Source organism: Trachurus trachurus (assembly GCF_905171665.1).
Source record: "Trachurus trachurus genome assembly, chromosome: 5".
Taxonomy (NCBI): domain Eukaryota; kingdom Metazoa; phylum Chordata; class Actinopteri; order Carangiformes; family Carangidae; genus Trachurus; species Trachurus trachurus.
This window is the reverse complement of record NC_139896.1, coordinates 7,553,874-7,567,670: the sequence shown is the minus strand read 5'-3', so window position 1 is coordinate 7,567,670 and position 13,797 is coordinate 7,553,874. Positions and strand designations below refer to the sequence as shown.

General features: G+C 40.9%; 1 protein-coding gene across 1 annotated transcript in view; it reads left to right on the top strand.

Moving 5' to 3' along the window:
* cpne5b (copine Vb) overlaps nucleotides 1-13,797 on the top strand; it is a 43,790-nt gene that overhangs the window by 27,503 nt on the left and 2,490 nt on the right. The window contains exons 8-11 of the mRNA XM_083971066.1: nucleotides 2,048-2,094; nucleotides 3,782-3,963; nucleotides 4,242-4,369; nucleotides 6,320-6,422. Coding sequence (XP_083827192.1) covers nucleotides 2,048-2,094; nucleotides 3,782-3,963; nucleotides 4,242-4,369; nucleotides 6,320-6,422 — 460 coding nt within the window. The remainder of the gene's footprint in view (nucleotides 1-2,047; nucleotides 2,095-3,781; nucleotides 3,964-4,241; nucleotides 4,370-6,319; nucleotides 6,423-13,797) is intronic.

Here is a 13,797-nt window from a genome sequence, read left to right as displayed (position 1 = left end):
AAACACATGTTTTTATCTCGTTATGGTGAATGTAATGGCATCATGAACCAACTTTGTTCAACTCATTTATAAGTTGGGTGGGAGTGGCCTGTAGCATTAAAACACCAACTGTATTTGAAGTGAGCAGGCTGAAACCAAAGCGTCTTCAAAGAGGGATCCAGCCCTCGGACCTCGGTTTAGTTTTGGAGCGGGGAGGTTGACGTGTGAATATCAAGTAGCTCTCAGGTGAAGTGTGCCTTTCAGCCAGAGCTGGGTGGTACTTTGATGTGTCCTGTCCCATCACAGTGGGTCGGCTGTCAGGGGGTTTCTGGGCTGTGGCAGGTGCTGACAACTGTGACAGCTTTCATTGAAAGTTTCTGGCTCTGGCTGATCTATAATACAATAACTTTAAGGTGTAGTGGCACCACCTCGGAAATATCATCATTACGCTGACGCATCTAAGAGCTGGTTCTTGCAAATGTAAAGGAAGGATGAAGGTGAAATGCGTCACATCAACTGCTAGAGCTGTTTGCTGCATGAAAACGTTGAAACGGCACATAAAAAAAATCTTTTCTATGCCCGTAGCTGTTAAAGCACTTCTCTATAATGTTTAGTATTACAGCTTTCATCATGATGAAGAGTGAACTCTGGCAGCTTTTATGTCTAATTTGACAACCACTGGAATCATAAGAGGACAATAATAATTTGGCTGTTCAAATAGCTCAAAAGCATTTCACTCTGAGGTAAAGTGAAAAGTAGTCAGACTGTTGATTTTTCTCACTCTCACAGTCTGCAGCAGCGGGACAGTTCAGGAGCGAGGACCAGAGGACAAGATATGCTGCAGACATAATGATAGGGGCCATCTCTCTACGCTGATTATAGTTCACTGCCCTTATATCAGGTTAATAATTGGAACATTACCTTTTACCAGCCTGGAATTTGAATTAGGCTGAAGTGGTGTCATAAAGGGGAAAAGCTAAAATTGGGGAAAGCTAAGAGTATTTAGTTCAGCCTGAGAAAATTCTTGCTGAAAAAGTTAATTCTGCCTCCAGAGAAAAGTAAAGTGCTGTTGTAGCTGTGGGAAAGATGGAAGGAAAATGAAAGAAAAGAGTGAAACTACACAAAATAACAAGACTGGCAGATTTGACAAAGGTTTAAAAGGGTGACGAGTCAAGCAAATATGTCTGAGATTTTTTCTAACAGTGACCTTTAGCTCAAAGGCTTAACCACACTCTCAAACACATAAACACGCCTGAAACCTATCAGAACAAAAACAAAAAGGCAACGAGGACAAAAAGAAAGAGAACAACAATGTCCACCATTACCCTGTGCAGTATATTATGTACACATTTCCACTCTGCCTTCCCGTGCAGAGATGGTAATGCATTCCAGAGTATTCATGAATTAATAAAATCAGGTTTAATTAATGCTGAGGTCAGCAGGGTCAGACTGTGGCATATTCTCCATCCCCACCCAAACTGAAAGGTTAATGCGAGTCTTTAACTCATTCATTTTATTTATCATTCCCCAGTCTTCCTCTCTGGTGGCTCTCGTAGATAATGAGAGACTGTCGTTCAGCCCCTGAAGGCCTCGTCTCATTGTCGTAAATTAGCAAAATTAGCAAGAAGAGGGGAGTGCTTCATCAGCAGGGAAAATTGGATTATGATTTGCTCTTAAGTGCTCCATCAGACTAATTGCTTGTTACCAAGCTCCGGCTTTTCAGCACCTCCTGCTACTCCTCCTCGTGGAGGTGGAAGTCAGATAAACCAGCACCAACATTTAAAGTGCAACCGCTTAAATGTTTTTTTTAGATTTAACAACTGAGCAACTGCACATTAGAGCCTGAAGCCAAGAGCTGGCAATGATATTAAATATTGATTTCTTTGTATATCATCATAAGGAATAATTGCCATTTTTAGTGTGGAGTGTTGCTAAGTTTTAAAGTATCATCACCTTGTGTGTCTGTATGTGTGTGTGCTGGAATTTAATGAGGCCTGGCATGTTGTTATGGGTGGTTGTTCCCTGTCATTGATGTTTTTCCATGTCCCTCTCTCCATCCCCCTTCTAGGACTCAGATCAATTTCACTGTGGCCATCGATTTCACAGCATCTAATGGTGAGTGATACTAACGGCAAAGTGTGTGTGTGTGGGTGGGTGTAAGAACAGATTGTTGTGCTCTTTGACTGTGGCATGTCCGATTCCAAAATCAATCACACAAACACATAGGCGCACAGGGTGATACACACAGCGTCACATATAAACAATAGCCTTTCCTGGAAACTTCTTCCTCCTAAATGCTGCATCAATACACTCTGAACTGCAAAGGCATCACCAGAGTGCAAACCTCTGTCCAAGCTAATGTCAAAATGTACCAGACTTGAAAGAAACAAGCTCAAAAGTTTACTGGGTTGCTCTCTGCCCCATCCGTCCTTCAGTTTCAATCAAGGGGGGAGTTGTGGGTTCTACAAGTGAAGACCACTTCCGCGTTCAAAAAGCTGCAGTTCTCCGGCGGCCTCTGGGGGCTGGGACCAGAAGTGAGCAATTCTCCATTGACCCCCATGTTAAAACAGCCGACTTTACAGCTTAAAAAAACATATTTACAGCCTGGTACATTTTATTTTTTTGGTCTCTACCGATAGTTTCCACCTCAGTGAACATCCAAATATGGAAAGTAGACTCCCACTAAAATCCAAGATGGCGCAGTTCAAATCTCCATTGTAGGGTCACAAAACAGACTCCCCCAAACCAATGGGTGACGTCACGGGTGCTACGTCCATTCTTTTTTACAGTCTATGGTTTGTTTCTATACTTCTGCTGAAAGATACAAACAAACAGACATGGGTTGAAACTCAAGCTCCTTAGTGGAGGTAATAAAGGGTCTGGAATGATTGACAAGTTGTTTGGACGAGGATGCTGCAGGGTCAGGCCCCGGAGGAGAGCTCCAGTCATATGTGTATTGTTTTGTTAAATTACTGCTATTTTCTCCCACTACTTGTAGACAGAGGGCACATCTTCTACTGGCAGGTTCGCTCTTATTGTGTTTAAAGGTGATGTGTAGGTGCTTTGTAGCCTTATTCTGATCTGGAGTGGTTAATTTGTATTATTTACTGAGCAATGTTTATCATCAGGTTAGTGCTATAGTTTTTACAATCCTTCAGCGGTCTTTTAGTTCTATATAAAGGAGTTTTTGTTTTAAAATAATTCAGCCTTTTCAACCAACACCGCCACTGTCAGCTTAATTAATGAGGTAGTTACGGCTGATTAAGTTTGTCATTCCTGCCGACAATATTTAGGAATTATGAACCTGTTTTTTCCATCCATCTTGGAGCCATTTTCCAAAAATGACTATGATTTATAAGCAGTAAATCATTATCAGCTACCAGAAACGATGTGAAATGTATAATGGGAGGATCGACAGATGTAGTAGATGTACTGTAGCTGTGTTGGGTCAGTTTCTCCATTCTGTGAGGAGATTATAGTGCTAGTCAAGGTGAGATACAATTTATTGTTACACTCTGGAGTCCAGATAAGATCAGTTGTATTACAAGACGGCCTGGCCGGGCAAACAGCAGGGTGTCTGCCATCAGATAACAGGTACAGGTAATCAAATGCTGAGCACAGGTCACCTCAGTTGGTGCAATGAAAACATCTGCATGATGCACATCCTCAATATCACATCTGGTAGCAGCAGGAATCTTGTTCATTTTCAACAGTGATTGCAAAAAACGAAAAGCTTCTTTAATGATAATTTTTGTATGCATATCACAATACTACAATGACCTGGTTATTGATGGATCAACAGGTAACCCCTCTCAGTCCACTTCACTACACTACATGAACCCGTACCAGCTCAACGCCTACGCCATGGCCCTGAAGGCGGTCGGCGAGATCATTCAGGACTACGACAGTGACAAGATGTTCCCCGCTCTGGGCTTCGGGGCCAAGCTGCCCCCTGATGGACGGGTGTCACATGAATTCCCCCTGGTGAAGTCAACCTCCCCCCGTCTCAACTCTGATTAATCTGTTCCATGCATTTCTCTCAAGGCTATATTATTATGAATACCAAAATCACACCACTAGGCTCTGTCATTTAATGTGCTTGTGATAAAACATGGATTTTATGCATGACTTCAGTAGAAGATATTAAACCAGTGTATTCTGATTAAGATCTTGCCGCTTCTTTGTTTGATAAATGTTTTTGACCCGGACCATGAAATTCATTATTTATTTTTCTCTCTGTCCTGTTTTTTCCTCCTCTCTAGAATGGAAACATGGAAAATCCATATTGTAACGGTATTGAAGGCATCTTAGAGGCGTACCACCAAAGTCTGAAGACAGTGCAGCTCTACGGGCCGACGAACTTCGCTCCTGTGGTGAACCATGTGGCCAGGTGAGAGAACACCCTGCAACCTGGTGGTGCAAACAACACCAATATAAAAGCTTTTGGTTTTTTTGAATACGTCATTGCAAAGCTTTTCTAGCCTTCACAAACATAATCAGTCATTTCATTCTCTTTGTGATTTTGTACTTTGCTTTTTTTTTTTTTTTTTAATAACAAACCCTAAAGAAAACAGACAAACATATACATGAGGCAAACTGAGGTATTTCCCAAATGAGGATCTCAAAGAAAGGAAATTAACAAAAAACATATAATAAAACGACCACTTAGTTCACCTCCTTAATTTGATTAAATATTTCCACTGTTTTGATCAGCCTTTCTTTACAATATAGCTTATTCCAAATATGTGTTTGTTCCCTATTTATAAAAGTTAGTCTTTCCATCTCTAAACTTTGTTCTGTTGTTAATACCCATGCTCTTAATTTTGGTGTATTTGGTTGTTTCCATGCTTTGGTCACCTGCTTCATGGCAGTTACTCTCAGTATATTAAAAAAATAAATGTCCTTTGCTTTTATCTTATATACTATATTAATATAAAAGCTTTTGTTTGATTTGGTTTTATTGGCCTGTACGGTTTACTTTCACATAAGCCAAAAATCCACTTCATGCTTCCATTTGTCATTTTTATTAATATCAAAAGATATAGTAATTAAACATGCCGAGTCCTGACAGTTTATGTATCCTTTGGGGTTCCTTATTTATGATCCTCTCATCTGCTTGTTTTCATTTCATCTCTGTGCATAATTCTCATGTGAAAACTTTGTTTTTATGGATCTGTCATAAAGAGTTTTCAGTTAAATAACAAAAACAAGATGATAAAAACAATAAAAACTCACAATTTTATTTTGAAAATGGAGGAAAAAAGACGTGTGTGATTATCACTCATCTATAAAAATGAAGTTATTGAGCAAAAACATTTTTACTGCCATTCTTTGAGGCTTTGGTTTCTTGTGCCACAGCTTCTCTGACCTGCTGCACTGACAATATCTTTCCTGCCAGACACAATAAACAGGATGTGACATGCTTGAATATGAATTTAGATCGGCTGACGGCTCTCCAAAGAGTGGCAGATATAGCTGATGGAACAAATGACAAATGGGCCTTTAGCCATTAACATATACTGACATATCACTCGCAGTTAACAGCACACACAAAGAACACAAACAGTGACATGATCCCCCACCTCCTCCCACCGTCAGCGCCTCTCACACCGCCTCATTTGTTGAGCCACAGCCAAACAATTCTCCATCTGATTACACCGGTGCTCTGTTGTAATTAAAAATGTCACTGCGATAAAATGGAGTCACACTTTTCATACTGCGCCGCGAGAACACACAACCACCATTAGTGTTTAGCATCTGAATAGGTGAAGTCAAGTAGGAAGAGATTTCGACAAAAGGTGTTAATCTGTGAATCAAACAGCGTAGACCTGCTTTGTCTTACACCTGATTGTTTGGCCTGGTTAATCATGAGGCATTTTAATGAGTGTTATCTGAAGTACAGCAAAGACAAAGAGTGTTTGTATTGAATTTTCATGTCTTACGCCTTACCCTGAGAGCGCAGGGTAAGGCGTGTATTGTCATGCATTTATTTTTTATATCAATATCAATGTTTAGATTTGAGATTTGTCACTGAGCCAAAAATCCCAAGAAATTAGATTTCCTCTTTAGGTTCTTAAAGGAAACTGGAGATTTTTTGATACGTCATCTCAAAATGCTGCAACTGGAACATGTCCTGTTCACATGTTATTATATATGGGGTCCTGGTTTGAAATATTGAAGCAACTATATCTTGGGATTCTGTGCACAGTGTGTTTTTGAAAATGCACTCTTATTTGATGTCTGTATCTGTGTGTGTGTGTGTGTGTGTGTGTGTGTGTGTGTGTGTGTGTGTGTGTGTGTGTGTGTGTGTGTGTGTGTGTGTGTGTGTGTGTGTGTGTAGGTACGCAGCGGCGGTGCAGGACGGCTCTCAGTACTTCGTGCTCCTCATCATCACAGACGGTGTCATTTCCGACATGGCCCAGACCAAAGAGGCCATCGTAAATGTAAGAATGGGGGAGGGAGACGGGGCGGAGAGGTTGAAGTGAACGGTGCTGTGACAGGTTGATGTTTTGGGATACTGGTTGCCTGGCAACTGTTCGGTGATGACAAGATTTTGAAAGTTCCTGCTCACAACCAAGAAAACGTCCATGAGATAACAACTTTGATCTTTACAACTCAGTGCAATTTAAACAAACAAGATGCAACAAGTTGTCAACCTGGTTTGTCTTCTCACTTAAAGGGATAGTTCAATATTTTGGCAAATTGGGCCATTGTCATAATCCCTATAGTCTTAGCAGTAGGTTCGTTACCTTTAATTGTCGGTGCAAGCTGTTTTTAGAACGGCGGAGCAGAGCCGCAAGCTGCTCAGAGCTATGCTACGGAGGCTAATGGGATTTCTTGGTTTCCCTCATCAAACACACAATCCAACAACTCCAAAACGCTCTGGTGGACAAGTTGTGACCTGGACATTCACCACGCTATGAGATAATAACGGAACGTTACGAGACGGAGTTGTTTTCGAGGCAAATTGTTGAACTACCCCTTTAAGTCAAGAAGTATTGGACATGTTGTTTAAGGAACAGTCCTGTAGCTAAATATCTTCAAATATTTGGCATTAAATCATATCACGTCAATGATTAATACTGATGATGATCAGTATCAGTATCATTATTACGGTGAATCAGTTAAAGCAGCAATTCATCTCCAGGCTGTAGAGCACAGTAACAATTTACCTGCCAGCTACACCAAAGTAGGTCAAGATACAGATCTTCTTCCTTTTTGTTGTTATTGTGAATCAATGTTCAAATGTGTTCCCTTCTCACCAGAAAAACAAAAGACTATTAAAACGGCAGAGAGCATGGTTATGAAATCCAGCAGCTGAAAAGATATTGCTGCTTCAATAAATAAAAAAACAATATTGTGCTTTATTCCTCTGAGCATTCCCCAAAACTTGTCCTAACTCCTTATTTTTTTCTTTCTCCTGGCTTTAAATAGCAGGTAGCTGGCTTCCTTTCCCTTTTTCCTTGGTCTTTTTTTTTTTTTTTTTCCTTTTTTCTGTGCTTCTCCTCCTCCTCCTCAACCTGCCGCAGGCTCAGAACACCCAGCAGACTGGATTTAAAGGGAATTTGCGACTGTTAGTCAAAACATTAGAACAGCCACACCTTCCTTTTAAGATCTTGCCTGCTGCTCTATCTCACTGCTTCCACTCTTGACTGTCTACTGATGCTCGATGCTTCCACTGCTTTTCCCTTTTTACTCTCCACGGATTCCCGGGCGAGGGGAGGACACGGTGCTGAGGTTATATAAGTCTTTCCTCATACTTATTCATGCTGGAATATGTCTTCAAGAAAGCGCGAGACGCAGAGTGAGAGGAAGTCTGAATGTGCACAAGTGTGTTTGCAAGTGTGTGTGCAGGTTTTTTGTTTTATTTTGTTTTGTTTTATGATGTGTTTTGGTCAAAGTGTGCACATGTGCCAGGACACTTTGGGAGTATCTGCCCCCCTATGTTTTCCATAAAAAGACCCATGTGGCTGAATAGTAAGGATCTATCACTCCCCAAGAGCATCTGCTACACCACAGACATTCATCTATCAGTCACTCAGCATCCTCCCTCCTCTGCTCACAGCCTGGCTCCCTCTGCTGCCTCTTTCTCTCTTTCTCTCTCTGTGGAGCTCCGACTCCCGACTCCCTCACTCACAAATACAAAGACGTTTGCTATCTTTCCATCTCATCCTCTTTCAAAGACCTAACTCTCTTTGTTTTCATCTGCTCTCTCCATACTTCTGTCACCACACTCCGTTTATAACAAAATCCTCTGCTGCCTTTGACTTTTTTTTTCCTTCTTCCCCTCTTTCTCATCTCCTACTTGTTATCTGTCAGTGCTTTGTGCGTCATCTCTTTATCAGTGCCAGGACCCACCAAAAGCACTTCTCTCTTCAAACCATTTTACCCCATTTTCACTTTGTATTAGAGGCTGAACTTTGTTGTGTAGGGCGTAATGGTGATGTGAACCTGAGGTTACAGTGAGGAGAATGAGAGGGGCGTTAAAGATGGGAACTCTTTGATATAACAGAGATGTTTTGGTTGTTGTTGCAGTCGAATGAATCCAGAAACAGCATTAACAAGTGCAACATCTCCATATAAAGGTTACAGCACATCAACGTGCACAGGCTACACAAGCATTTAGTGTGCTCAAATATCCAAATGCCATTTGTAACAGTTCCCATTCATGCCATGATTCTACAATTTCCCTTTCTGCATATAATAAAGTTAAGCATATCCTATAATAAGTGGCTGTTTGCTGAGCCTGGAACCATTCATTTGCCTGTCAAGCTCTCCCTTAGCAAATGGCAGGAAAAAAAGCAGCTGACAGTGATGCCAGTGGCAGATTTAACATCACAATCGTCTGTAAAACAAATGAGTGACTGATTTCAGTGTAAGCAGACAAAAGCAGCTTGTCATCTATGACCAGCAATCAGCAATTTTACCAGCTGAAATGACAACTGTTACTGGCAGATTGTATGAATTATAATTGGCCTCCTAATTAAGATGATGATAGCTCCATGAATTGGTAGAAAAATCCCTATCGGGTTCAGTTTTACATGTTTCTCTCATTGACTAACTGAGAACTAAGTGAAAGTAGTCATAAACATGCTCATGATGCCTACATGCATGATCATGATGATGAAAGTTGAAGCTAACTCTACACATCAAAGCCAGTTTGTCATCTATTTATAAGACATGTAAATAAATAAACAGCATTGTTCTTGTGTTGCTATGAAGCTAGCTAGGCCGCATATTAAAAATGGATGAGCAACAATATAAAATCGGGCTGTTATTTCAGGAGAAAGGTGATGTGATCAGCAAAAGTAACACGATCACAGTTTGTTAACTTGCAAACTTGCAACTTGTAAATGCAGCAAAGTGCAGGACGGAGCTGCTATCATTAGCCTCGACTCTGATCCATGCAGAATGTATGCAGCGTGCAGGACCAGTCCCCTCACAGTGGGAAAGAACTTGGACGGTGGAAATGGAAGTAATTAAGACTTTGAGGCTTTTTTTTCCTTCTTATGTGACCTAAAAACTCAGACTCAGTGCCTCAAGCAACCTTACTGCACTCTGTGATTCATATAGCAATTTGAACATGTAAATGTTCATGTATACGTATGAAATTTAACAATAGTTATGTCTAAATTATGTTTAATTACAGCCAAGTGGCTATTACCACTCAAAAAAATCAGGACACAGTTTCTCTAATGTAGAAGTAATTCTTCTTCTTAGCTGGTCATGATACCGACTGCAGGTGAGTTCAGTGCAGATAAATCCTGCTTAATCCACTCCATAGGCCAAAAAACAACAGGCACCCAACAGACTTTTTAAAATGCAGAATAACAAAACTTTAATATGTGAAGAAATTTTAAGTCTGAAACCTCTGCTATGTCAAGGGACAGTTGCTACTCTGTCATTGGACAAATGCTGTTTGAGGGAGCGTTTCAGTGAACAGTCAATTGTTTCTGTTGGCCTTTAAAGCAGAAGTAAGCGGAATATTTGTGTTAATATAAGTCTTAAATAGTTTTATCTTCCGACAGCAATCACTTATATAGAGTGTTTGGTCTGAAACACGGGTCTGTCAGTCACTCTGCTCTGCTGTAAGCCGAGGAGAAAACTTTCCTTGTATCCTACAACCTTTATCCAATGAGGAGAGAGAACGGCATAAAGGGGCGGTCCTCTCTGTGTGTGCAGCCAAGAGATGCACGTGAATGTGGTGACGTAGGGACGAGGGCGGGGACTGCTAACTCCATCGGCTGACAGGAAGTTAGCCAAAACCACCGGATCGCTTACTTCTGCTTTAACTATAAAAGGAGATGCAATTAAAATGCAAGTCAACAAAAGCATTTATACATTGGGCCAGTGATTCCCAACCTTTTCTGGCCCGTGACCCCATTTTGACATCACAAATTTCTGGCGACCCCGTCAATCAAGATGCGCCAGTTCAGATATCTTTATATGCTGCATTTTATTTGAACTCGATTTAAATTTGAGAATGTGAAAGTATAGAACACAGTTGTTGATGGTGTGTGGTGTTTTTAATCATCATTTTAAAAAGAATAATAATTAGTTTAGGTTGAAAAACACTGCATTAGGCCTTCACCTGACCTCCACTGTCTCCCCCTTTTACATTAGTGTCTGTCTCGTAGACATTTACCAACATGAACAAGTTATTAATTCAATAAGTCAGGGCCCTCTGGACACGTGTGCTTCAGTTCAGTACTTTGATTTGCAATTGTTCTCATCACCACCAGTAATAAACCACCAGTAACTAGCAGCAGGTTCACGATGTGATTTGTGAAGCAGCTCCGTGACATTAATGTGACAGATGCTTTAGTTATAAAAAGGAAAAAAAAGAAAATCTGATATATTAAAAACATAATTTGAGAACTGTGCTCTCTGTGCAGAGGCCTTCTCTCTCTGGGAGTATTCTCGTTTTAAGTGGAATATGAATGGTGAAATGAGATGAATCATGGTTATTAAAAGTAAAATAATTGAAACAGAGCACTTACAAAAACTGAGGCGATACTAATCGAGGTCATAAATAAAAAGAAATCTTAATATTTAAGTGTGATCGGGGATGGCAACAACACCTCACACCAGGCCAACAACAGGCCAAAAATGATTATTATTATTTTTTAAATAGACAGCCTACAGGCACACCGCCGTTGCTAAATCATGAGTGCTGCTAAAAACTCACACACTCATTAATATCAATGGTCTCCTAGTGATTTGCTGCCAGGGCAAAGGAGAAACACTGGACAGTTAAGTTTGTTGACCATTAACAAATATTAAACGTTAACAGCTTATTTCTCTCACATTAAATCATTTCTGACAAGGTGTGACAAGCAGAGTGTCCTCAGTCTGCTGCCTTGAGCTCTGAGACTGCCACAGAGAGATATGGTCTAGTGACTCAGGTGATGCTCTGTGCGGACAGGACACACACTCCAAACACATACCCATAAACTTAAAGGGATAGTTTAACATTTTGGCAAATTGGCCCACTGCCATAATCCCTATAGTTTTAGGAGTAGGTTAATTACCTTTAATTGTCGGTGCAAGCTATTTTTAGAACGGCGGAGCAGAGCCGTGAGCTGCTCAGAGCTACGCTACGGAGGCTCATGATTTCTTGCTTTAACTCATCAAATACACAATCCAACAACTCCAAAACGCTCTGGTGGACAAGTTGTGACCTGCACATTCACCACGCTATGAGATAATAACAGAACGTTACCAGACAGAGATGTTTTCGAGGTAAATGCAGAGACTGCTTGCCGAAAAACTGCCCCCTAATGGGAACGCGCATCAGTGGTTTTGCATGAATTTCCCTCTAAAACAACTCTGTCTGGTAACGTTCTGTTATTATCTCATAGCGTGGTGAATGTGCAGGTCACAACTTGTCCACCAGAGCGTTTTGGAGTTGTTGGATTGTGTATTTGATGAGTTTGTTGAGTTAGCCTCCGTAGCGTAGCTCTAAGCAGCTCACGGCTCTGCTCCGCCGTTCTAAAAATAGCTTGCGCCGACAATTAAAGGTAACAAACCTACTGCTATGACTATAGGGATTATGGCAATGGTCCAATTTGCCAAAATGTTGAACTATCCTTTTAAGAGTGTGTGGAGCCATTAATGCAGGCACAAAGACCCATAGAAGCAAGCACATGCATGACAATTGGGTTTAAGAGTAAGTTGTTGGGGGTAATGAGTGTTGATGGACACTTTGTTTTATTGTCTCATTAGACTGGATCTCAGCTGCCAGTCAGGGTGACAGGAGAATGGCAAAAGTGGGGCATGGTGGAGTGCCAGGTTATTTTCGGTGGCATTTGAAGTTCTGTTGTGTGCGTACGTCTTCAGATATGCACATACACATATATGCCTGCAAGTGTGTGTTCATGTGTGTGTGTGTATGCGTGGGAGGACAAGCACTGACAGCAGTTGTGTTGAACACTGATAATAGCGCTGATGTGCTGCTGCTGACGTGGTGTCAACAAAAATGGCTTTCATCCCCGTGGCAATGAGAGGTTGCCTGATTTGCCACAGTACATTTGTCTTTTGCCAGAGATAAAACCGCACTTGTTGTAACGGCTTTGTGAAAATATGTGACTGCAGGAGACTCGTAACACATAATAGCGGCTTTTGCATTGAGCATTTATGTTGCCATCTATCTGGAAATTACATCAACGGGCAATGGTGTGCCACGGAGCCATGCAGCCACTGACACTCAGGCTGCAGAATTAAAAGAAATTAAGTTGAGTGAAACCAATCGAAATATGAAAATGTTCTCTCATATTATGTAACAAATCTGGATGCATATGAAATGACTCATCATGACAGATCTTCACATCACACCTGCAAAACCAGTGGCACTTCTATTAGCATCAGTTGTAAGTTGTGTTTACAACTGATCAGCAAAGGATGTGGTGCAGCAGACAGCTGTAAACTCTTAATCTTGTTAAATTACAGTATGTGTAATCATTAATTAGGATAACAGAGCAACAGGATATTCTCACAAGCTCATTCCATCAAAAGCAAATATGTCATAACATCAAAAGTATTAACCAGCTCTTCGTGTCTCATAAATGTTGGTGTCTTCTCCTGATCTTAGTTTAAGAAATGACTCTAATCCTGCTTAAAATACTGTATCAGATATCAGAGAGACCACTATTCTATGCAATGATCTGATACCACATAATATATTAATAAACTTTACAGTTTCACACCCATATAAAATGTCGGTTTTCCTGGAAAACAATTCCTCTTCACCACTCTAGAAGCCGAACCAGGAAGCTGTGCTGTGCAGCCCAGCGGCAACTACTGTTTTAGATCAGCCAGGGAGGATTGATTTCCTGTAAACATTGTAACGTTAACTGTGTGCAGTATGCAAGGTTTTAATTTCAAGGGATAACACCAGTGTTACGATAACTAGCGAGGGAGCTGTTATTTATTTTATTCTTTGTTATGACTGACAGTCAAAGAGAATCCCATTGATCTGTTCAGGCTACACAACAATGACTGCAATCACAGCACATCCATACAGTGGTAGTATAAAGCTAGAAACATATTTTTTAACAGTGCTATTGCATCAGTTCTCTGGATCAACTGATATCGAAACTGGTAGAGGAAGAAGAAAAACGATATCAGAGCATTTGTAGTTTATAGACAGTGGAGTGTGTTAACAGACTGGAGGTGTGGTTGGGAGTGGCTGGGCAGGTAGCTGAGGATGGCCGCTGTACTGACTGAAGCTAGCGCCTCCTCCCTCTCCCTCCTCTCCTGACTCACAAACGTCTACGACACCCTTCCTCTGCCATGTACCACCTTATTGTTTTTATCTTT